The 25479-nt window shown below is 39.5% G+C and overlaps 2 protein-coding genes across 5 annotated transcripts in view; one reads left to right on the forward strand and one right to left on the reverse strand.

The window, feature by feature from the left end:
- IDUA (alpha-L-iduronidase) overlaps positions 1-25479 on the reverse strand; it is a 49135-nt gene continuing 23656 nt past the window's right edge. For 2 of the 3 annotated variants that reach the window (XM_052700388.1, XM_052700389.1), the window contains 12 exons: positions 12138-12220; positions 11335-11442; positions 10622-10717; positions 9934-10136; positions 9508-9687; positions 7787-8003; positions 7014-7229; positions 6304-6425; positions 5325-5450; positions 4643-4719; positions 4008-4108; positions 1-2077 (listed from right to left, as the gene is read on the reverse strand). In XM_052700388.1, coding sequence (XP_052556348.1) covers positions 1977-2077; positions 4008-4108; positions 4643-4719; positions 5325-5450; positions 6304-6425; positions 7014-7229; positions 7787-8003; positions 9508-9687; positions 9934-10136; positions 10622-10717; positions 11335-11442; positions 12138-12220 — 1630 coding nt within the window. In that variant the 3' untranslated portion in view covers positions 1-1976. Of the gene's footprint in view, positions 2078-4007; positions 4109-4642; positions 4720-5324; positions 5451-6303; positions 6426-7013; positions 7230-7786; positions 8004-9507; positions 9688-9933; positions 10137-10621; positions 10718-11334; positions 11443-12137; positions 12221-16798; positions 16895-25479 lie in introns of all 3 variants that reach the window. The other variant, XM_052700387.1, reaches the window with a different exon arrangement.
- The window catches only part of SLC26A1 (solute carrier family 26 member 1), a 39528-nt gene continuing 16017 nt past the window's right edge, over positions 1969-25479 (forward strand). Inside the window, exons 1-3 of one of the 2 annotated variants that reach the window (XM_052700363.1) lie at positions 1969-2091; positions 2430-2527; positions 22004-22086. In XM_052700363.1, the coding sequence (XP_052556323.1) occupies positions 2084-2091; positions 2430-2527; positions 22004-22086 (189 nt within the window). In that variant the 5' untranslated portion in view covers positions 1969-2083. Of the gene's footprint in view, positions 2092-2429; positions 2528-19571; positions 19659-22003; positions 22087-25479 lie in introns of those variants that run through there. The other variant, XM_052700368.1, reaches the window with a different exon arrangement.

A 25479-nucleotide genomic window follows, 5' to 3' on the forward strand; every position in this document is an offset into this window, starting at 1 on the left:
TTTTGCAAATGTTATTTTTATAACTATTGTATAGTCCTTGAATTGAAAACTACTACTACATGCAGTAGCTGCCCACACAGGGAAATCATAGTAAGACTACATAAATATGGCATCCTAACTGTCCTCTCATGCTTTTATATTATTCCCATTTTAGATGCACTATTCATACTTAAATGTGTCTTAAATGTGTCTCAGTGGTTCCACCTCATACTGGCAAACTCTATATCTTATCTAGTGGATCTACTTATCTTCATTTTTGGATTCTTCACTTGGATGTAGTTGTAACAACGTTAAAATGTATTTTTACTATCCCCATTCTGATAGGACTTCTCACTGATGCTTTTCTGAAACTGGTATAATTACCAACTAAGAAGACTCTGATGTTTTTTTTCTTGTTGTGTACAAGTCTTTACAAGTAAGGAATTGGCAGATTTGGATGCAACAATCACTCCTCAGTCAAACTTCAGTGAGGTAAGAAATATTTCACCTGAATTCTGAGGTCAAATTTTTTAAGGCTACCTTTTAGTATAAGCACTTGAACAAATAACTAGAAAGTGTCATTGAATACTGACATTCTGTATGTTTCTTTCCCATGTTGTAAATATGCAGCCGTTTTAGACAGTTCAGCTATCTCCTACTGTGCAAACTTTTTTTTTTTTTTGCCTGTGTTTCATCAAAAATGCAAGCTTCGTTGTGAGGCTGGTGAGGTGTCTGATGTCAGCAAAGAGAGCAGCAGGGGAGATGTTTGTGTGACAAAGTTGCTCCTCTAATGGAAAACATTCCAGCTGTTTTCACTGGCAATATCTTTCCCTCTACAAGCATTTTAAAGGCACTGCTCAAACTGTGCTGCTGTGAAGAGGGGTGAGTAAAAAAAACACCCCTGCAATTTCAAGGAACTTTGTTGTTGCATAAAGTGTTTGGCATTTGCAAGGACAGCCAGAGGTGTTCCGTAGCTCATTATCTGGAGCAATAACACACTTGAGCATGTGGTTTCTGAAATATGGAGACTCAAACTGCTCTTGATTAGTTTCCTAGCTGGTTGTCAGCTGTAGCCCTCTGTTAAATGCAACTGTGCGTTATGCTATAACACAAAAGGCTTTAACCAGCCTTTTAACTTTCCTAGGAATCCAAAGCCAAGCCTCCTTTACAATCTAAGCATGAAACTCCAGAAGGGAAGCATGCTGGGGAGAGATGTTACCTGAAGGGCTGTATAAAGCGAGATTAGGTAAGAGTGGAATGGAGAGGAAGAGACACTTTTGGAGCTAGAATCTTCACCCTAAAGAGGCAGTAACTCATGGCTCTGTACAAACACAAAGACCTCCACAAAGGCAAGGAGGTGACTCAAAGGCAGCGAGCAGCAGGTGCAATGCAGTCTACAGGCAGGAACTCCCTTTGTGAGAGGGAGAAGAACCTCATGCACCTAAGAAGAGTGGAAGTGCTCTGAAACAACCCTCAGGAGCATGTATGTTTAACTGATGGGAAAGACAGGACCTTCCACTTCATGATCTGTATGTGCAAGTCTGGTTGCCATCTGCTCTTCTATCACTCTTTATGTCAAGATACAGTCAGGCAGCTGAAGCAGGCAGCTCACTCTCAGACAGGTCCTCTTGTGCCTTTACTGCCATCCTCGCCCATATAGTAAAGTGATGGCATTGCTCCTGCTGCAGTTTGTGACCTTCATGAATATTTGTCTGTTCTGCATATCAGATTGGTGTAAAATAGCAAACAATAATTTCTAGTTACCAAACTGAATGCCAGTCCTATAACTGTTGTCAGCAGTGGTTTTTTGATAACACTGTCTTTGATCTCTGAAGAGTTAATAGAGGCAGTTGCTTCAGACTTGCATTCCTAACTTGCTTCATCAGGTCCTTTCTATACTCCCCCCGTAGATTGGGAGGAGTTTACTTTTCTGGGGAGTTGTCATCTGCAGGAAGAATACATCACTCCGTCAACAAACCAGGCACCACTCTTCAGAGTCACTTGAGAGCTTCAACATACTCCACAGGAACAGAGGACAGGCCTGCCTTTCCCCAGTAGTCAATGGCATGCACCCTGTAAAAGCCGGAGACTGAGCTTCCTGCAAATGAAAAGGTTAGAAATGGTAAATGTGAAAGGCTGATACATGTGGTGCTTGGAGGATGTGGAGCAGGCAATGCCCTGATAAAATGTGGGTTTGTGGGAAGTAGTTAATTCTGTTGTGCACGCTACATAAGTGTGCCTGTACCTGCCTAACTAAAAAGGCATATAAAATCCTCAGCGTCAAATGCTCTTATTTTCATTAGCATCGAGCACCTCCTCTCGTTATTAGGATTTGTGAGCACAGTCATGGGACTGCCTTCCCAGCAGCCCTTCCAAAGAAGGCTAGGGTATCTCTAGAAATTTTCCTTTTTTCTGACTTGAATTCTGCCTATTGTTGTGTGCTGGGACAGGTTATATGCGGACAGGACCAACAAAGGAGAACGACGATTATGCAAGCTGACTGAAAATCCTCTGTTCGACTCCAGTAGTGGGACGGCTTTCTCCAAAGGTATGTGAGTTGCTATTCTGCAGCTCTGCTAGCTTTCATCCTTTATCTAGCTTAAAGAAGACAGCTTTCACTAGCAAGGACTTCAACTTCACAAACAATATGTTTTTTGTAATCTATTTACTTGACTTAAATCTGGGCTTTAGTATTTTTTCTTTTCCTTAAGAAAAAAAAAAAAAGGGTGGAAATGATGAGTGAGAAATAAGTATCTAGCAAAAAAAAAAAGCTGCAAAGATGTGGGAATTTTTTCAAGAAGTCTTTTTTTTTAAACAAACACGTAAATATGGCACATTCTCCAGATGAGCAGCACTAGATGATAATTGATTCTAATCTCAGAAATTTGCCTTAGCCATAATTTACAATTTTTTCTAACCTGGGCAGCCTTCCTGTTGCAATAGTACATCATGGCTCTGAACTTTATCGTGTGCCCACTGTTGATGCTAAGTCTTTCTTGGGCTAAAATGAGCTTTTGTTTTTGGCAAAAGCTTCTCTGGCTTGCAGTTCATTAGTATCACTTTCAGACAAGAGATCGGTTGACACAGATGAACTTCCTTCTAATGTGAAATATCTAAAACTTAGGCAGCTAGTTGAATCTGAAAATAAAGCTGTAGGAAAGAGCAAAGAGATGCATCTCACTTTGGTTAGGTATTCACATGTTAGAACAAACTACCTGATGGAAGAACATCTTCAGTTCTTAAAAAGTGAGAACCTCAATAGTTTGTCAAACCATAAAGGGTGTAAGCGCAGGACTGATGACCAGGTGAAGAGCAAAGTGCAAACTTCCTCTGTTGCAGCTAAGAACACGATAAATGCATGTATAAATAAACTATTCCTCAAAAGGTGGACGTGAACTCATACTTATCTGTGTGCTGAACTGAAGTACTTGGGCAGCTTAACACCTCAAAACTCAATGGTACAAAACAAGTGTTACAAAGCTGTTTGCTCCTATCACCCTGTGCCAAGAGGACTGTACAAACTGTATTTGCCACACTCTTAAGGCCACTGGAATTGAGCCTAGACCTCAGACTTTTCTTGCTTTGAGCATGCTACCAAACAATCAGCACAATGCCAAACTCTGGTCATGTGGAGAAAGTTTTTTTGTTCTCATTTTTGTATGCCTCTACATCAGCTAGGAATAGAGACAAAGAACTTGCTTTTCCTTGCAGAGAGCACACCAGGCCTATGTCTGGGTGACCTCGGTTTCTGTGAGAAAGAATTTACTCATGGCAACGTTCTTAGTAATGTCCTCATAACTGCTGGTTGGTTTTTTTTTTTCCAATAAATGCTTGTTTTGACAATAAGGCTTTTACCAAGTACTTAGTCCTACTGAAAAAGATATACACTTTTTGTGATGGGAAGGTGTACACTAACAAATTACATATTTTTGGTACTTATTAATTGAGTTTTCAGACATTTACTACTATTGACTACTATAGACATGCTATTAACATGACAGATAATACTATGTACAGTCTGACTTTACCTGGACTGTAGACATACAGAGTGAATATTGTGTCTTTGGCATTAATACGGTTGTAGACTTTTCCATTTGGTGAGAACTCAACTTCAAATGTCTTTATACACCTAGAAAAGAGAACTAGCCAAGTTACTAAACATAACTTACAATACAATAAATTATCAAATCTCAATCACAGAGATGAAGCTGACACATCTAGACTGGCTATGTCAGTGCTTCCTAAGGAAAATCGCGTCTGTCTTGGACTTCTGATAGTTCATCTACACAGAGTTGCTACTCCAGTACAGCTTGCTGGAGTAAGAAATATAAAGTTTTCTATTCCAGCCTATACCCATTATGGATGATTCCACCTAGGCACTTACTGCTAATATAGCAACTTTTATCATGGATCTTTCTATCTGCTATGCTTAAGGAATATCTCTCAAAAATGTCATTGGCTGCTTGTGAACAGCAGGCAGGTTTTCCTATGCAAACAGCATTTTCTCTGTAAATGCTGTATGGAAATCCGACACTTCATTTTGTCAGGGAAATGCACTTTAATATCACTCGAGGTGCAAGCAGTGATTAATTAGTGAATCTGTAGGACTGGTGGCAACTTAACAATTCACACGCTGGTTGTATCTATCTTAGAAGTCACTTACTTTGAATTTACACAGCCATCGTCCCACAGCACAATAACCTGTCCCTTTGTGAGAGGGATGAAACGAACACCGGTCACCTGTTCAAAGACAAATGCCCATGTGAGAAAGCTGCACAAACCAATCAGCTAGGTGAGATGTTCTGTGCTCACCCTACCTTACTGAGTTTCATTCTTTCCATTAAGACTGGGGGAAACAACAAAAATCCTGGCTCTGTGGCTTTGTAGATCTCCAATCTCTAAACCTTGCATAAGACTTTCAGAGGTTCTGGAAACCACTATAAACATTTTAATCATTTGAGATTGAACGAGCAGAAGCAGTTATCTTATCTGAGACATCATTATTTCAGTTTATTTTTAGCCATAAAATATTAACTGGGCAGGTGTTGTCAAGCCTGGTAGCGTATCATATAATTTTAAAAAAGAAACTGCATTACTACATTATATTTTCCCACCATTTGTTAAACTTGCATTTATCTCAGTGATGGCTCCTATCTCTTCAGTGGAAATGCTTTGTCTTGAATTATGCCTTGGATAGCTTTATCAAAGGAGAGAATAACTGTTTCTTTACTACACAGTGCTTCTAATATATAATGGGCCCAAATGCTAGTCTAGCTTTCCTTAATGAGATTTTAAGAAGGAAGCAGTTCCTAATTTGGTGTGTGATGACAGAATACAATACATACTTGATCAGGAACCGAACTGGGTCTTGAACAGATGTGGATCAAAAAGACTGATGGAATAGGGAAGTCTTGCTTCAGTGTCAAGGTGCCACTTTCAGGAAAAGGCAAGGGACCTGTTACCACTGGGTCCTGTGGAGCAAAAAACATGCCCTGTGAATAATCTTTCATTAATGTTATAGAACATAATATCTAACTGTTACATCCAAGTGAAGTGACCGCACATTTATTTTGGAGTCATAAATTTCTAGTAGAGTCTGAATATTTTATGTGCTGAGTCTGAGTATTTGTGTGCACTCCCCACCCTTTCACCTCTGCCACTGATCCCCAGTGTATAGTGAAAGTGATTGGTAGTTATAACAATCACACAGCTTGCTCACTGAGGATTAGGTATCAGAAGATGGCCAAGAGGATCTAAAACCTTTCTGCTTTCTTGCTGAACGCAGACCTTATGACTCCTATAAGATCCCAAAGACTTCAGCAGTATAGTGACTAGGAAGAGAAGATACAATACTGTATATCAAGGTCAGAAGGCAATTTCTGTCCCTGAGCAGAGAGGTGGTAAAGGTGGTCCCCTTACTTTAACCCAAAGGGCTGAAAAATATGAGAGAAGCTAAAATGACAGTCTACTTATACATCTGCATATACAGTAAGCAATCTGGGCATGGCTGTTTTTTGTTACTGAGGGCTTATCCTTTCAACTGTCTCCTGAGATAGTATGGCCCTTCTGTAATGCATGCAGGGCCATGCAACTTACTCCAGGCCACTAGCAAATAAACTGGTGATAAACATTTAGACTCTTGCATAAAAAGAATGCAAAACTATCAGTTATCTGTGAGTTACATTTCTCTGCTTAGCTGCAAGTCACTTGAATAGGAGATGGAAATTTTGACTACCTTAGTTAGTGTCTTGTCTCTTTAGCTGTAATTAACCAACTTACAAGCACGTGACCCATACAATACTTCAAGCAAAGACAAGGTCATACCTCAGCGTCCCTTATTTGCTGGAACTGTTCTGGGGAAGGAAAGTCAGGGCTTCCTACTTTTTTCCACTTCAGATAGGGATTGGTTTGGTTGTTGTCCAGGTAATACATCACATACACTGGCTCTTCAGGACACAAATAAAAGACAGTAAACACTTCAATTAGATTGAAATGCCAACGTGAATTAATTTAACAGAAGGTGTTAAAGTCTACTTTCTCAAAAGTGATTTCAGCACTTTTGAGTTGCTTCCATTGCGAAGTTGTAAAAATAGTGCTAGCATTTTTATGAGGCTCCGTAATATATATCTGCCAAATTCCACACCCAGAATTGAAACCCACTTCTTTTTTTTTGCAGAAGTCCCGCATGCATTTGTTGGACAACTGCATCATTTGTGTAATTACGTAGTCATGTTGAGTGATCCTTGTAAGATAATTTGTTGCCTGATATAACCCAGCTAATGAACTAAGATGAAAAGCTTTCTGAAAAGCTAGCTTTTTTCCTGCCTTTATTAAAGGCAGGAGCAAAATGTAAAGAACATTTCCTAGAAGAGCACCATTGTATCTCAGAATATGTGGGAGTGCTCAGAAGACAAGTAAGAGAGCTAGCAAATGAAACTCACTCTTACTAGGAAAAGCAATTAAGCAGAAATGTTTCAGAACATGTTCTGTCCTCACAATCAATTCTGAGAATTGCCTATATGATATGTGTTTACCTCTAAGTTTGGGGAAGTGGGTGGCGTTCACTGTGATGGTGCTGACATTGGATGAAGTCCTGTTATCCTCACTTGAATACATCAGCAGAGTAGCTTGCCAACTGTCTGAGGGCTGAAGCTCACTTGGGGTGTGCACAGATGCCAGGACACCAAAGGTGCTGTTTTCAGTGCTTTCACCTTCACCGCTGTTTACTTCCGCAAAAATCTGCTTTTCTCCTTTGAAAAATGTGATAACACTGTAAGCATGCTACTCAATCCAACTTCTGATGCAAGAAGGGTTGAAACATAGGGATCTGTAGGTCGAGCTATGTTCTGGCTTGGTTTACCAGGTGTAGTATCAGTAAAGCTTATGTATGGTTTTTACAACTGAAAAGCAAGACACTACAGCAATTCAGGTGATGTCTAAGCATACAACCATGAATTAGGATTTCCCCTTAGTAGGCTGTATGAGTTTTACAGCTGGCAGTATTTCTTGAAGTCATTTGCAGCCTGAAATGATGGCACAGAAGGGAAGTTACAAGTCCACTATAAAGAAGTGTTTGGATTGCAGAATTTATAAACAAAACAGCAGATTAAATCACAGAGATGATAAGTGGTCAGGAAGATCTCCTGACCTCCAAGAAAATAACAGTTTGTTTTATTTAAAAATCACAGTTGAGTAGGAAAAATCCAGCTTTTTATCTGGGGTGAGATGGCTGAAATAATCTCTCTCATGTATGAAACATCTACGCAGATGAGGTTAAAATGCGCTTCCTAATCAGTGATTACTGTACCTAGCAGTGCCAGCAAGCCCATGACAGTCAGCACTGGTTTCCGCACCATCTGGACGTGAGGTGGCTTTGTATTGTTCATCTGAAAACGTGCTGTCAGAGTCCGCTGTGTGAAGTAATGGGGGTAGTAGCTCATGAAGGCATTGTCATTACTCAACAGTGTATAGTTAATGGTGTTGTTGGCTTTGGAAATCAGTAAGTTTTGATGTTGGATGATTACCTGCAAAACAGCAGAGAAGATGGAAAATATTCAACAAACACAATGATGTCTTTATTTGTTTTAAAATTCACAGCATACTGGGAAGACACGTCACTGTCATTTAGAAAAGTGTGAAGAATTAAACTATTCACCACAGCTCATGAAGAAAAGTATTTTTCAAGTGAAAGTTTAAACATTGGATAATTTAAGTATTCACACAGCTCGGTTGATTAAAAGACTGAAGTGAGTACTACTGGTAGTCTGCATAAATTATTAATATGTCTGAACTACAAGTAATATTCCTCTGTTTGAGCAGTAGATTAGTAATCTGCATTTAGCATCCGAAATAAACATTTATTCCAGTTCTGGAGACACCCTGTAGCCATTACAAAGGGCTACAAAGGGAGCTGGGCCTTCAAGTTGCTCCAGAATCCAGGGATTCTGTTTCTCCTTGAGCAGTTTTAGCCATTAGGCACTAACATGGAATAGATTCTCTTTCAGTATTTCACTGGTTACTTGCCATTTTCCTGCAAAATGTCAGAGCATCCAAGCTCTCTGCCGAACATATTTTGCCTAGAAGTCAGAAACAAATGGTACTTCAGAACAGAGAAGGTCTCATAGTCGTACTCCTCAAATAAGGGCTTTTAACCAGGTTAAAAGCTATCTACCAAAGAGTTAATTTTCCATTAGATATGTCTTTTCTATCCCTTCATAACTCTGTGTCACGGTAAACACTGCTGTTTGCTCTCATGAATTCTCAGCAATGCAGCCAGTGACTTGCTGCTTTGGAGAAGATTTAGGAGGTAGAAGGTCCCAGAGGTGCAGGTGAAAAGATGTATCCCATTTCTGGGTGAAACACATTTTGCCATGGTTGCTATAGGAGGTAGTGACTCACAAAACAACAAACATGCAGCAGGAATTGTTGCTACGTAGGGGCAAAAGTTGAGCTTGCACAGGGTACAGAATACAGATTCTGCAAGGGCGTGCTGAGCATTCTCTTCTACTTCTGCTTTTCCAAGCATGAGCAGTAATGACAAGCACTAATTAGTAAAACCATATGTATGGAGTCATTATCCAAAGCCAAAGAGCAGGCTTAGAGATTTACTTCTTAATTGTACTTGATGTCCCTTGACAAGATGAACTTGTGAAGAGGCTGGAAAATAACATAACAGAAGGGAGATGGCAACAGCAGTATTACACAGAGAGAGAATGGGTAGTCTTACAAGTGAATCTAAATGAGAGACTGTATACAATATCCAAAACATTCTCCAACATATGGGAGGCTAGCTGCCAGTTCTCTTCTTTAAGGGAAGATTCAGAAATTTAATATAAATTAAATAAAGCTACTGGAGGCAAAGAATTAAGGGAAACACTGGCTATATCTGTATTTTCTTGTCTCTGTTACTAAGTTATCAGAATAATAAAAATTAAAAATCAACTACTTTTGCAAAATGGCCTACTTTTACAATTGCATTAAAGCTTCAAGAGACTGTACTATGACAAGACTGTCAATGAACTGAGTTACCTTTACAACCATAGCTGCATATGTCACATCAGCTCGCCACAGTTGTGGAATAGACCATCCAACCATTGGATCTGCTTCATCGTTGTATATGGGAATGGAAGCAAAATTTGGAAATAACTTCTGTATTTGTTCAACCGCTTCCACTTCCTGTTGCAAGATGTAGAGAGAACGCCCACCTCCCTGCAACAATATTTTGTATCTACTTAGTAAAAGTGAGCAAATAGTAGTAATCACAGAGATGCACCACCATATTTTGAAAATATATTCTTAGATATACATCCTTCTTAAAAGTTTCCTTAGAACAACTAATTGTATTTCCTTCCACAGGCTGCTTGCTTACAAGAAAATCAACATCATTAATCAGAATAAAAAATAACTTAGACTGAACTGCTTAAAAATAGCTTTAACTTGAAGTCTTGAACTAACCTTCTTATGAAGAGAGATGTAGTCCAACCTTACACCAGTCTCTCCTGTGAAAAAGTTGGTTCCATTGTAGCAATGACACAGAAGACTCCAGCATATGGGTGACTTGGGAAAGGGGTGGAAGGAGTCCCCAGGTCCTCCAAATTTTAGTAGACTACTAGCTGCTCTTAATCCTTCTGAGCAGGCATCATAATAGTTGAGAAACCCTGAAGTCCAAGCAGATGCACATAACAAACGTGATAACTCAGAATCTAAAACTAAAGATATTTCTTTCTACTACTACATTTATTTGGACTGACAATATAAGAAGATACGAAAGCCTTCACTGCATTCACAAGGTTCTTCCAAAGGTCTTGTGAAGTCAGGCTCCTAAAGCACTTACTTGACAACTATTTTCATCTTACTGCCCTGCTACCCCTAGTAAACTTATTTTATAACCAACCAATGGTCTTAATAGTGTAATTTGTGTTCTGTTTTCTCTGTTATGCTATTTCTGTATTTATACTGATGTTCAAGCAGGAGACAGAGTAACTACTGTAGTCGGTAACATAAAAGATTAAATACATTTTTAATGCACATCTCTCGCATCTACTTTATTTATTCAACATTTCTCCTTTTTCACTGTTCCCCACTCAACACACACACCCTTCTGACATTACTGCTACTAGTAAGTGCTCAAAAATATGCTTACCTTTCACTGTCATAGACACATTGTCGAAGTCATGGTGATCTGGTTCATTCCAAGTTTCAAAATTCCATTTAGCAACATGCTCCAATCCGTATCTATCTGTGCAAGAGGCCTCATTTATCAGTGATCTGCAGTGCATGTACAGACAATCCTATCAGCTAGACATGTGCTGCATGTGAAGGTATGCACCTGAAGCTACAATAGGGTGTAAATGATCTCTTTTTAATAGTCATAAAAATACAAATTGGGTAATTTCAAAATGATCTTTCATCTTGGGTATAGCAATAGCAGAAAGATGAAAAGACCACCAGCACAAAACTGCAGAGCGAGGTGATGTGAGTAATAACTTTGTTGTCAAAGTATGTAGACTGCATGAGGCCTAGGCTAAAGCTTCTGCCTTGTGAGAAATTCTTGAAGCTACTGTGTGGGATGTATTCAGGCTATGATGGCCCAGCACAAGCAATACAAGTTAAAATTCAGTCCTCACAGGCAGGTCAAATGGGCTACCCAGACCACATACTGTACAGTCAGGCTTTTGGTTGTGGATCAGCTAAATGGGGCTACTGTCCCATTTACTATTCTGATATACCTATTTTCCTCTTTTGCAATGAAATCTAGTGTCAAGAAACTACAACAAGCCACAGAACATTCTGAAGTAATTAAAAAAGACTACAATAGAATAAGTTACAGGGGTGTTCTCATTTTTTGGAACTTACCTATATATCTGCTGGCCAGAAGTGTAACTAAGTTTCTCCATCTTACTACTTGCTCTTTATCTTCAAAATTTAGAAAATATCCTGATGGATTGCCCATCAATTCAAATCCTAAAACAGACACAAAATATCAGTTTCTTTCCTTCTCCCTCCCCTCCCCTTCCCTCCCAGTTTCTCCCTCCCCCTCCCTTTTCCTTTTTAATATTATCCCCTTTCGATTAGTGAAAGGGTTATTGTATTATTTGAAGCAATCTTATTAGAGAAGAAGCAAAGACAATGAAGAAACATCCATAAGTTGGCTTTCTGTCCTGTTTCTGTGTCCCCTCTGGGAATATTTCAGATGTGAGTTTGCTGCATTTGGTCCTTGCTGATGACAACAGTAACCAATAGAAATGCTTCTATCATAAATACAGTGCAGAGGAGGAACTTTAAACAGTAGATATCTGCAGAGATTCAAGGGATGCTGTATCTTGAGAACCTGCTTCTCTGGCCCCTTTAGGTGCATGTTAGTTCATAAAAAACTTTTTCCAAGAGATGTAATTTCCCAATCAGTACATCTCAGACTATCATTGAAAACTATGTAAAAGCATTTGTGTTGTCTTTATTACCCTAATAATGCTTTTCTCAGAGTGTTTACATTAATGTGGATATGAAGGAAAATGCAAGTAGTAAAAAAAAAAAAAAAAAAAAACCCACAAATTTTTATCAAAATAAAATGTTCCCTAAGAGTAGTTCTATCTGATGATTGCACAATGTGGACAAAACAGCAGATGAACCAAGTTCTGGAGGTAGGGAGTTACTCTTACCTGGAGTAAGCTTATTTTCCCACAGACGATCCATAAGGTTATCCAAGGCAGTAAAATTGTAGTAAAGTTTCTCATTCATCATTCTGGGGAGAAAAAAAAAAAAAAAAAAAAAAAAAAGTTAAATGTAAATACTGTAGTACTTGTCTGCAGATACCTGCTTTCTTTTGGCTTTCAAAATTTACACCTAATTAGGGTTCTTGGAACTGCACACTGATTTCCTTCCTCTGAAGGGTGTTAAGCAAAAGCAAGCCATTTTTCTCGTCCAACACATGCCGTTTTCCTACTTCAGTGGCAGCAACAAAAGCAACATAATTAGGATGCCTGTCAGGTTTTGAGTGCTTAGTGTTAGTTTCTCTAACTTTTTGCTACAGCAGAATTTACCTAGACTGCTTTGGGCTACCCTGGTTTTTCAGTTTCCTTTTGATTTCCTACTCAAAGGCCAGCTTTGTCTCATATTGCTAAGGCTCTTTAATTTACAGTATATAATACAGCTATACTATAGTGCTTCTATGAGTTTAGGCCCACCTGGGAAATAGCTCCATGCCTTTCAAAGAACAGCATATTTACATGTGAAATGTCTGCAATTTTTACTTTACTGTTAGCCTTTACTTCCTATTTCTTTTGCACTTCTAGGATCTCAATCTGCAATGATTTTAATTTCCAACTTGCATCTGTACCTAGAAGTGGAATTATGTTAGCCACATTTAAATGCATATGTTCGAACACTTAGGAAAATCCTAAGGGGCTTCCCTTTGTGTTAGCAATGCTTGCAGGAGTAGGCAACTCAGGAGTGCACGATTTGGGAATGGAGCTGCACGAAATCAGTGAAATTCTTCCACCCAGGGGCTGCGAATTTCTATTTGCAATTTATTTATGACACATTTGAAGACATATCTTAAATGCCTGAAAGGCTTTTCTTAATCAATATCCAATGAAAGCAAATATGATGTGCTATATGGGTTGTGTACTGTTTCACATAATTTCTGAACCTGTAGCCTGATTTAACTGAAATCTGACAGAATAGAATTCTTGCCAGTATGATGTGCCACCCAGGAATTAAAATTAACTTTTGTTGAAAATATTCCAGCAATATAACTTATTGCTGTTCAGCACAAGCCACAGACTGGTGTCAAAATTCTGCCCTCGATATGCACTGACTAAAGGTTTTGTAAGCACTCTTTTAGTCCAACCCTAGTCAAGTAAGACGGCTGGTCAGGAAATCAGAAATGATTTCTCCAGTCTTGCTAGAGAAACCAGATTTCACTGGTAGAGTGCAGCCTGAGCTCTGCCCTGAGCTGCTGTCTCATCTACTCTTTCCCTAGGTACCTTGTCTCTGCTATGGAGGTACAAAGGAGCTGCAGATACAATGTCCTAAGATAGAAGCAGGAGAGACAGTCGATTGCAGGATCTGTGATTGACTAGATCTAGCAAGGAATGCTAGCCACAAAGGGTAAAAAGTGGGAGTAGGACAATCAACAGAAGAACTATTAAATCACTGTTCTCTGTTGAGATTCACAATTCATTTATTTCCATGCCATTAACAGAGGAGAATGACTCCAAGCCTGCTAAGTTGAGGCTTCTTCTGACCTCTCTTGACAAGGGAAGACTTCACTGAAGAACTTGTAATAGTAATCCTGAAGTTCTCAGAGAAATAAGGGGCTCACAGAATTGCCTACTGAATAAAGAATTATGACATGAAGTAGAGAAAGTGCCATCTGCATTTCTACCATCTGCAGAGCAAAACAGGCAAAAAAACCATAATCCAAGCCATATTTACCATACCAACTCCATCTGTGATACAACCAAGCACATACTTTTAGTCCCAGAAGGTCACACTCTTACCAAAGACCTGAGGCTGGCTTTCCTCTTTCAAGGTATGCCCTGCCACCATGACAGACAGTGTTGTGTCTGCAACTACTGACAGGTCTGATGTTCCTGCCAAAGTCAAATAATGTAGCAGAATGATTAAATAATTAAGCAAATGGAAGAAAGATTTATTTTAGTATTTATTTTACTGCCCACAGAGCATTTCAGAAGTTACTGCTGGACTTACAGTATAGTTATTTGGAAGAAAAATAAAAAAGAAAAAAAAAGTCTGGCAGTCCCATTCCAAAGTTCAAAGACAAACATTTTGCCACAGAATGTTGTCTTGCTGCCACAAATCCATTAACTATTTCCAGTTATACCCTGTGTTCTATTGAAATATTTGCTTACCTGTACACTTACATTCAGTGAGCACAGAAATGATTAACTCTACCGTCTTGTAAATACTTAATAATGCCACACAAATAACAGCAGAAGAATGAAAGTCTTTCTAACAAATATTGGCTGTCAGGCTGCTACAAGACGTGATACTAAATATAATTTTATGACACTAATGACAAAACAAAACTGATCAACTCAGCAGTCAAAAGATTGCATTGCCTTTGATAATTAATAAACTTGTAAACTCCTATAGATCTTCAAAATTTTTTTTTTTTTTTTTTTTTTTTTTTTTTTTGCATTCTCCCTTCCTGATTTTTCCTAAGTCATTGTTTCCAGATGCCTCTGTCTCCATTTATTAGCAAGCAGAAAGAAATCTATGTACTTATTGTTTCACCTGAACACCTGTCAGGCTAAGACTGCTCTCAGTTTGTTGTTGGCTATGTCAGATGTGGAGCAGCAGTCACTGTCTCATTTGTGCCTGGCTTTCAAAAGTCACTTAACTGGGCTTTTCATGGAGACTTGCCAGATGAAGTTTTACTCTTCTTCAGTCACAACAAGCAAATGCATGTTAGCATGTTTACTGGTATTTTGGCAGCAATGTCCTTGTAAGCCGAGGCCTAGTTTGCTATATTCCAGTGATGGCACTTCTTTTCAGTCTTTGTCACAGTCTCACTTCCAGACTCATTTATTTGCACTGCCTTGTGAGAGCAACAGCTGTGAACATGAACAGTGATGAGTAAGGGGAGGTGTGTGTAGGGACTACCTGCTTGCTGTCACAAAATCTTATTTCTCTCCTTCCTGGAAAGAAGGTTTTTTGTGGGCCATCCTTTGCTGAGTCAAAGATTGTAGACCATTGTTAACAGCTTTGCTTTTCTAGAGTATGGAGGAAAATTATTTTCAGGTGCATAGGCAGCTCCTGGACAGCTTGCCAATGCTCTGCCAAAGGCAAAGCATACCTGATCAATCTGGTGGTCTTCTATGGTGGAGTGACAGAATCAGTCAACAAAGGAAGAGCAACTGATACAGTCTTTCTGGACTATGTAAAGTCTTGAACACAGTTCCACATAACATCTTTCTCTCTAAATTGGAAAGATAAGGATTTGAGGAACTGGATGCATGGATGCAGACACAGGGTTGAAGTCAGTAACTCTCCATCCAGGTGGAGGCTGATGATACATGAGATTGAAAAGTGGGTCCACATAAACATAATGCTGTTCAAAGAAGCCAAGCGCAAGGCTTAACTGGAACAATCCCAGATATAAACATAGAGTTTATACAGGCACAGCCCTGTGGAGAATGATGTGGGGTCTTGGTAGACAAAGACCTGCACGTGAGCCAAAAGGGTGCAGTGGCAGCCCACAAGGCCAATGGTGTCCTGGGCTGCAACAAAAGAGGAGTGGCCAGTAGAGAGAGGGAAGTGATAGTCCCTCTCTGCTCTGTCCTTGTGAAGCCCCATCTGGGCTACTACATTCAGGCCCCCAGCAAAAGGAAGATGTGGAGCTGTCAGAGCACATCCAGAGAAGGCCACAAGGACGATCAGAGAGGGCTTGAGCACCTCTTCTATGAAGACAGGTTGAGGGAGCTGGGATTGTTCAGCTTGGAGAAGAGAAGGCTCAAGACCTCTTTGCGGTCTTTCAGTAATTAAAGGGAGCATACCAATAGCAGGAAGACTAATGTTTTACATGGGGAAACAGCAATAGGACAAGGCAAAATGGCTTTAAAATAAAAGAGGAGAAATTAAGATTACATACTATGAGGAAATTCTTTATTCAGAGGGTAGTAAAACAATGGAGCAAGTTGTCCAAAGAAATTGTGGATGTCCCTGGGGGTGTTCAAGGCCAGGCTGGATGGGATGGTCTGATCTTGTTGGTGGCAGCCCTGCACACAGTACATTTAAGGTCTCTTCCAACCCAAACCATTCTGCGATTCTCTGATTCCATGAATATATTGCAAAATCTTCATGTCATGGAATCTTATCCATTCCACTTTCAGTCTATTTCCCATTCTCTTACTCAATCTCTCATGGAGGAACTGACAATCTCGCTTTAGCAAGTCAGCAATTTCCCATTCACTCACTCAATCTCTCATCAGGGAACTGATGACCTTGCTTTAGCAAGTCAGCAATCTATTTCACAGCCAGATCTGCTTCACTTAGCACAGCTGTTGCTTCTGCTCCTTGGCCTATGGCTTCCTGTGCTCAGCAGGTTGCATCTTTCTCTCTTCTCTCCTAAGCTGATCCTTTCCAGGGGTACAGTAGTAAAGTCTGTAAAGCAAGTGCACACACAGACATTGGACCAAATACCTTATCTGTAAAGACAGCAAGAAATACATAGGCAGGGAGTGTTTCTGTTCCAGGTAACCTTCTGTCAGGTATTGAATCTCTGATAACATGTGAAAGTAATTTTATCAAACGTTAGTGAACAAAATTCTCTGTAAGAGGAAATACTGTGCCTGACCTCCATCGGTACATCATAGTCCTGATCAGGAAATGAAAGGTAGCATATGGGGTAACCATCAGCAGAGGTCTTCTACTGAAGAGAGCTTTGTCTGGTCTAGAAGTAAGATGAACAGGAAATACCTATATATTAGAGTAGTAGCTTTCTCATACAGACATTCTGCTCAACTTGCATAGCCTCCCTTAACATTTCTGGTGGATACAGATAGTACACAAGTCAAAAACGTGACTTGCTTTCAGTGCCTGAGAACAGCAACAGCAGCAGGGCCAGACATGTCCATTGTTTGTCTATTGCTCTCTTCTAGCAGGTTTGCAGTGTGGCTAACATCATTCTCAGAGCAGCAGAGTCTGCTACATATTCACTAGAAGCTTCTGCTGGAAAAAATTGGTGGTCTAGTTGTGGATGCAGACAAAATCAGGGACAGAAAATTGGCACAAGGTGTTAGCAGAGGTGAGGTGCAAATGATCTCTTAACAGTAAACATAATTTTTCCGTGGGGCATTGGCTGGCTTCAGAATTGAAAGCTGAAGTGCACAAGGGAGCCACCTAAAAGAAAAGACTCTCATCTGTGGGAGGATTTCTATATTACCTAGAGATAACTGAAAGTGGGGCCTGAGATAAGAGGCAACTTGCTATCATGTCAGCTGAGATAATGATCATATCACATACCAGTATTAATTTGACATGTTTAGTTTGACAGAGATGTTTAGTTAGGAACATCACTATGTGTCCTGGTAAGCTGGTTCATGCAAGCATACACTCCTTTGACCCATAGTGCAAGGATGTAGTTTTTGGCTACACTGGGCAGTCACTATTGTTCTGGTGACATAGTATGCATGGTAATTAAGCACCACATCTCAAGTGTAAATAACTGTTTGAGATGACTACTACAGCGAGCATCCTTAGATACAATATCCCAAGGAATTGCTTACTGCATTTTTTGCATCCTTGATGCCATTTTAAGAGACCACGAATCTCCAGAGCAGACACAATATACTTGATGAACCAAAAAAAAGTCCATCTACCCTGTGTCTTACTTTTTACAAGTGGAGAAACTTCTTCCAGGAAATGTTCACTGAAAAAATGAAGGCACAAGCACTGATAAGCTCTGTCAATTCAACCTCTTATTGCCACAAGGTTATCCAGAAGGACCCATTTTTGGAAGTAGCTGTTTTCTTTAGCCAGGAAAGTAGTCTGTGAAGCGACAGTAAGTCACTTAACTTGTGGACACAGCATCTTCAAGATGAAGGTCAAGAGCTATAAAGAGGATACGTACACACGTTTATCTTTTCAAAGAGGCCAACTTGCTGTCCTCCAAGTGTCTCTTACAACACAAAAGGATCCTGCTTCCTTGTTTTTTGGCAGCTGTGAGGAATGATACGGAGCCAGTTTAAAGTTCAGACTGTTACAGAGAGCTTGTTTGCTCCAAAACCACCAACAGTATGCATTAAATTCTTGTTCTACTGATCACTTTAAAACTTCCTGATCTCAGAAGCAGGCCATAAGACTGTATCATGGGAATGATAACTCAGAGTGAAGGGCAGAGTATATTTCATGAGCATTCACCTTTCCAGAAGTCACCCTCTCATGGTGATTGCTCCAGGTTTCTTCAACGCAAACTAAAAAAACTTCTAAACTGATACCTCAGCTTTAAGCAAAAATCATTAGTGACTAACTACGAAATCAGCAGACTCCTGGGTTACTAATAAACAGCACTCTCCTTTCTGAACTCATTGGAAGCTGGCACTATGGTATTCATTCACAATAGAACTTCCTTTACCATGTTCTTGCTCCACTCAATCTTGTTTCCTACAATCATTATGTGTATGGAAGTCAGTCCTTTTCTGTGAAATCCCTGTATCCCAAAATAAACACAATCACTCAACCGTTTCAGATTCACAAACACTGATCATTCCTCCACACCAGATCCTAACCAAAACACTGTCTGTGCTTTTTACAAAGGCATTGCAGGACAGAAAGCCTAATTTAGACAATTTTTCCAAACTCTAAAGCCAAATATTACTTCACTATGCTAAAGAACAGGCACATTTTGTAATTTCCAGTTTTATTTGTTAGCATTAATACAAATCTCATTTGCTTCTCAGCTATATCATTTGTGTAAACACAGACTTAAAATCTGCTTGCTAATAGCACAGCCTCTGCACAAAGGCTTCTGCACAGAAGCAGAATGCCAAAAGACATCATTCCATGCTGAGGACAGAACTGGGTCTGTACTAAGCATAATTCACTCACCCTGTACAGTGAATGAGTCAGCCCAGCAGTAAGGGAAGGGAGGATGCATTGCAAACTACACAGCCAGGCAGCATCCAGCTCTTGCTGATGTCACAGCTTGTCACAGTTAATCTATCCACACAACCAACCAGCACGATACATGCACAAAATGAAGGACGGGTACGAATCTTTGTGACTTAGAAACAAACTGGCTTCATACATGCAAAACAAGTCTTTTTTTTAATTGAAATTCACTACCTCTTCTAGAAGCCAGCCAGGAGGCTGTGCATTCAGCTGAATCTTTTTTATCTTGAGATATACAAAATCAAATTTGTATTCTATTTATAGAGCATTTTAATTACCTCCTTTCTTCTTTGATATCAGCACTATTAGACCTTCACCTTGCAAAACAACTTACAAAATCTGTGATCTGGCTAAATCTCCCATGCACAGAAATGTAAGCAAACAATGAATGCTTTCAAGCTGATGCTAATTGAGGCCTATGATTTCCTATTTCTTACTCAGCCTGCTTTTGTGAGCACAGTCCTTCCTTCAGCAATGTGCATGTTGGTTGTGGGGGGAAGAAAAAGAGAGAGGCAGACAAAGCATCAGCAGCTTCCTGTGCCAAGGTGAGTTAGCTTGCTAGGAAAATACTGTTAGTCTGTTGTGTCTCTAACCCCCACCTCCCTCCTTTTGGAATAAATTTAAGACGTAAAAGGGAAAACAGGCTACAAGATCGTAGCAATTTAGGCAATAGCAAAAGGCATTTTGCCACCTGGCCTCTCCAGACGTGAACAGATCCCATAAGATTATCTAGGCTTGTATAATTTATTCTTGTGGGATCTTGTTGTGATCTCTTGCTGAGATCTGCTGTGTCTACATTCATTTGGAAAGGGAATTAAACTGTAATAATAACAAGAATCCAAAAAAGGGACCAGTTTTTGATTGATTCTTGGCCACAGATTTAAAGGCACTTTGAAAGATAGGTTCAGATTCTGCTGGGCTTCTTAAGCAGACCTTTCTTTCTGATTGGGTTTGATGTATAGCAATGATTTTGCTTCTCCATTAACACATGACTACCAACAAAATGTTTACTGTAATTTTACACTGTTCTTGCTGATGGCACTCTAAATGATGTCAGCTATAAGCAATCTTTTAGAGAGTTGAGTAGGGAGACTAAACCTGTAATAAGTGCTAACAACAGCAAACAGTTACATAGCAGCAAAACATGGACTAAACACTAAAGTTGCAAAGATACTCAGCAAGCAGTCAGCTGATGTATTTATCTAGTGTCTTGTTGGAGTTCAGATAGCATATATTGTCTAAGTCCAGATGCTGCTGAATCTATATGCATGATAAATGTCCTTTCAGGTATGTATTCCTATGTTAATCCTGGTTTGTGGACAGGCAGAGTTGACCGTTCTGAATATATCACTTACTTGCAAAATGAGAAATAAACAATAGTGGGTCCACTTCTTAATTTACTGACATTAAATAACTTTTGATGGTGAAAAGGCAGTGTGAATATGACTTAATTTTTCCTGAATTTTTGTGATGAGTTGTTTCTGAATACTTCAGCACTGTTAAGTGAGCACTATCACCCGATATAAAGTGAGCACCTCTTTAAACAGCTGTCATTTTCAAAAGATGTGTCATTTTCTGGCTCTTGAAATGCAAAATACAGCTATACCTCTTATAAATGAGCTGATAGAACTAACAAATTGCAGACAGTTTTCAGCAAGATACAGACCCATAGCTTTCTGTAAACTTCTAGCTAATAACATTATTCTGAACCTGGTTTTGGCATTACAACTTAGGATAGTGATATATGATCACTAATAGTTTTTCCACTACATGGTCTTCTTTGCTTCACGCATAACCCTTTTTTTTTCTATTTGTTCCTTAAAACTTTCACTAATATGGAAAACCTTTTCAAAATAAAGAAAATGAAAATTTAGTTCACAATGAAGTAAGAAGTGCTCTGCTTTCTTTGCGTACAGAAGAGTTTTTGAATATCCAGTCAAAATCACACATTAATACAATGTACAGATGAAGAGGCTTCAGTGTTGCTTAGGGACTATCCTTCCCATAGTAAATTTGCTTCTACAATTTAGAAGTATCAATGGTAACATTCATCCCTAACTGATGAATAAACAGGCTTCAAAGTTCAGTCTGTTTATGGATGAAAATGTGAAAAGGAGATCACAGCTCCCAGTCTGGAGAACAACCTTCTCACAAGAGATATGACATAGCTTCAGAGAAGCTGAGTGTAGCGAGAGGTTCTTATCTATCTATCTATCTATCTATCTATCTATCTATCTATCTATCTATCTATTTTGCTGTTGTTTTTAAAGGAGCTAACGAAATCTTTGAAAGTAATTTTCAGACATTAAGGTAGACTCTTGAAGATCATTACTAAGGGGCATCAATTCAGGAAACTTATTGCAGTTTTGTTTACTAGGCAGACAAGCTCACCCATTTTACACTAAAAGCCATCTGAAGGTATGTAATTCATGCTGGAACTAAAAGTTACCAGCCAAGCTTCCACTATAATGTATTTTCATGAAAATCCTTTTTCAGTGGATACTGATCTACATTAATTACCATGGACAGCTCATCACTGTGTTTAAGGACTGTTCTGCACACAGCGTTATTGTAATTCCATTTATTGTAGTTTATTTTTTGTCCTAACTAAATAAGTATACAAAACTCTTGCAACTGTTAAAGCAGACCATACTCCTGTTTGGTCTCCTTGCAGTATTAAAACAGAATAGCAGAGATGAGTAAGAAGGCAGAGATTAACAGCCCCTGTAGTTTAACATTTTTAAGCTTATCTTTTACCTGTAACTACACTCTACAGGACACAGATACTGCTACTAGTTATTTGTGTTATCTTACTTTAAATACTACTGGGGTAATATAATTGGACAGATTCAATCTATATCACAACGTAACTTCTAATCTACTCTTGTAGAAAGCTGTGCTCCTGAGGAACTGTGCTACTGTGCATTGATAAGAAATCTGTTGTGGATTTACTGCAGCTGCTTTGTGCCTTTGGTAAGTGCTATGCAACTGGTTTTATGTTCGTAGTGGAAAGAATGCATATTAAAGAATGGTCTTGTTCAGCTTTATACAGATACCTGTTTGTTTGCACTGAACTTTACTGATCTCAGTGTTTCTCCTGACATTAGATACTACAGAAAAAAAAAAAAGAAAGAAAGAAAAGAAATAAAAGAAAAAGAAGAAATAAAAACCTAACTGCTTTTTTCACTCCCACATATGTATCATTTTCAGCTGCACTTTTTCTGCTCTTGTCACAGTTAGAGAATCAATGTTAGACATAGCAAGCAAAGGCTTTCAAAAACTGGAATAGTGCATTTGTAATTTTCTCAGGTAATGCTTGCAGGAATTCTGGGAATGTGCCGGTGAGTTTTATTTAACAGACTCTATGCTATTGGAAGGATTTAGTTTCTGGTCCTTGTATTTTCTTCTGTGGACAGATCACAGACTTGGTGGCCTTCCTAACACCATTACAAGATCCTGGTATACTGGTGGTTATGAGCGTTGGGAGCAGAAGGGGGGAGTGGAAGACGTAGAAGTGTTTTCTACAGATTGTTCTGGGCTAGGCTTCCCTTGTGTGTCTGTCAAAGATTCAATTGTTTTTTTTTTTGCCAGTAGAATTCCAGTCAACTATTTTCTTCTAATTCTGCTCTTTTAGAGAAGTAAAAAAAAAAATAATTTTAACTGTGAAAATCACCTTGCAAATGTTCATTTTTTCCAGCAACACATCTGGGGGGTCCCAGCACAAGGGAGATATGGACCTGTTAGAACAGATCCAGAGAATAGCTGGAAAGATGGATCTGAATCACCTCTCCCATGAACAGGCTGAAAGAGCTAAGATTGTTCAGCATGGAGATGAGATGGCTCTGGGAAGACCTTATAGTGGCCTTCCGATACCTAAACTTGACCCACAGGAAAGATGGGGAGGAACTCTACATCAGTGAGTGTAATGAAAAGACAAGCAGTAATGGTTTTAAGCTATAAGTGGACAGATTTAGATTAGACATTAGAAGGAATTATTTAATATGAGGGTGGTGAGAAACTGGAATCTGTTGTCCAGAGAAGCTGTGGATGACATGTCCCTTGAAGTATTCAGGGCCTGATTCGATGGCACTTCAAGCAACCTTGTCTAGTGAGATGTGTCCCTGCCCATGGCAGAAGGACTGGAACCAGATGATCTTTAAGATTCCTTCCAGCAGAAACTATTCTATCCATTTGTGACTCTATGAAAACAAAGTTAGAAAGTTGCAACTGACTCTAGTAGGGATCAACCAATAAATGTATGTCCTGTAGTACTCTAAAATGCCTGGGAAAGGTGCTGTCAGAAAGAAATGCAGAGAGGTCTATTTCAAAAAGTTTTAAGTGGAGAGAACCCAAATAATTTGCAACATCCAGTGCAAAAAATGATCATATTGGAAACACACTGTAAAGGAAAAGGGCAGGCAAGTTTTGTTAGTCATTTTGTTTCATGAGTGGTGCTCCCTAGGGTTAGTACTGGGGCCCATCCTGTTTAATATAATCACTGATGACCTGGATGAGGGGACTGAGCGCATCCTGATTAAATTTGAAGATTACACCAAGCTGAGTGGAGGGGTCAATTTGCGTGGGGCTAAGAAGGCTCTTCAGAAAGATATGGGTAGGCTGGATAGCTGGGCTGAAGCCAGCAGGATGAAGTTCAACAAGACCAAGTGCCAGGTCCCACACTTCGGTCACAACAATCTTATGCATTGCTACTACCAGCTTGGGACAGAATATCTGGAAGACTGCATGGAAGAAATGGACCTGGGGTGTTGACTGAGAGCCAGTGACATCCTGGCTTGTATCAGAAAGAGTGTAGCCAGGAGGAGCAGGGAATTGACCATGCATGCCCCTGTACTCAACTCTGGTGAGGCAGCACCTCAGGTACTGTGTTTAATTTTGGATCTCTCACTACAAGAAAGACACTAAGGCCCTGGAGCGTGTCTAGATAAAGGCAATGAAGCTGGTGAGGAGTCTGAAGTACAAGTTTTAGGAGGAGCAGCTGAGCGAACTGAGATTGTTCGGTCTGGAGAAGAAAAGGCTTAGGAGTGACCTTATAGCTCTCTACAACTGCCTGAAAGGAAGCAAAAGAGGAGATTAAACTCTTCTCCCAGATAATAGGAGATAAGACAATAGTGAATGGCCTCAAGTTGAGCCAGGAAAGGTTTAGGTTGTATATTAGGAAAAATTTATTCTTGGAAAGTGTGGTCAGGCACTGGAATGGGCTGCCCAGGGAGATTGTGGAGTCACAGTCCCTAGAGATGCTCAAGAAATGACTAGATGTGGTACTGAGGTACACAGTTTATCAGGGTTATACTGCTGGCAGGTGGATGGTTGAACCGAATGATCTTGAAGGTCTTTTCCAATCTTGGTGATACCATAATTCTATTCAGAATATGGCATTCACAACTTAAGAGGTCATTTGAGAATATAAGCCTTGGTTCTAAGGAACAATTACCAAACTGGGTGAAAGGATAGATTTGAAAGGCTAGGCTTGATTTAAATTGCTTTATGTTCAGAAATAAATACCACAGGCCTGAAAAGAAACAAACAGAAGCAATGAAGCCACTTTCTGTTCTGTGGTATTTTATATTGAAGAGACACACTGCCTTACCACCTACAGTGTGTGCAAAAGTCATTACACATATTAAGCATGCTATTGCTTCCCTCTTGTATGTAGAGTATGTTCTAGAAACCATCTTTTGAAAGGCAAAGGGACATGCCACAATTGCTGCTTGTCATGACTGTCAGTTGTTCAAGCAATGCTTGATAAGACTTTCTATAGGAAAGAGGTAAGAGAAAGGATTTTAAGACTCACATGAGCTTCTTGAGCTTCTGGGATAAGAGTGTCCCAACTACTACAAGGAAGTTTGAGATCTTGGAAACAGTCACTGGTTTTTGGAATTCATGACATTTAATAACACAGAAATGTGCTTCTCTTTCTGCTCCACTCTCATGGTGGAGTTGTGACTTCTCATTTCCTTCATTTTATTATTTCCTATCTACTCTTACAGAAAAACAAACAACTTCTTGCTCTGGAATAAAAGGCTTTGTTGGATCCTGACCCTTCGTAGACATGTTTGTACACTGTACCCCAGAAACAATTCCCTCTGCTGGCAGCGAAGGAGTAATCATATTTACCTATCCAGAAACATAACTTGATTCAAGTTTCACATCTCAGATTCTTATGGCAAGCAACTGTACCTGTTCTTTCTTGGCTGAGAAACACACACATCTCCTCATCCTTTAGCTTGTAGCCCAACATAACTTCTAATAGAAACACTGGAAATTCAATGGCTCAAATGGCAAGTTCCAAATGCAGTTCCTATGAGTCACAGGTCTGTGCCCAGTCTGTTAACTTACACTGCCTAG

This window comes from Tympanuchus pallidicinctus, unplaced genomic scaffold, assembly GCF_026119805.1.
Source record: "Tympanuchus pallidicinctus isolate F22 unplaced genomic scaffold, pur_lepc_1.0 scaffold4, whole genome shotgun sequence".
NCBI classification, from domain to species: Eukaryota; Metazoa; Chordata; class Aves; order Galliformes; family Phasianidae; genus Tympanuchus; species Tympanuchus pallidicinctus.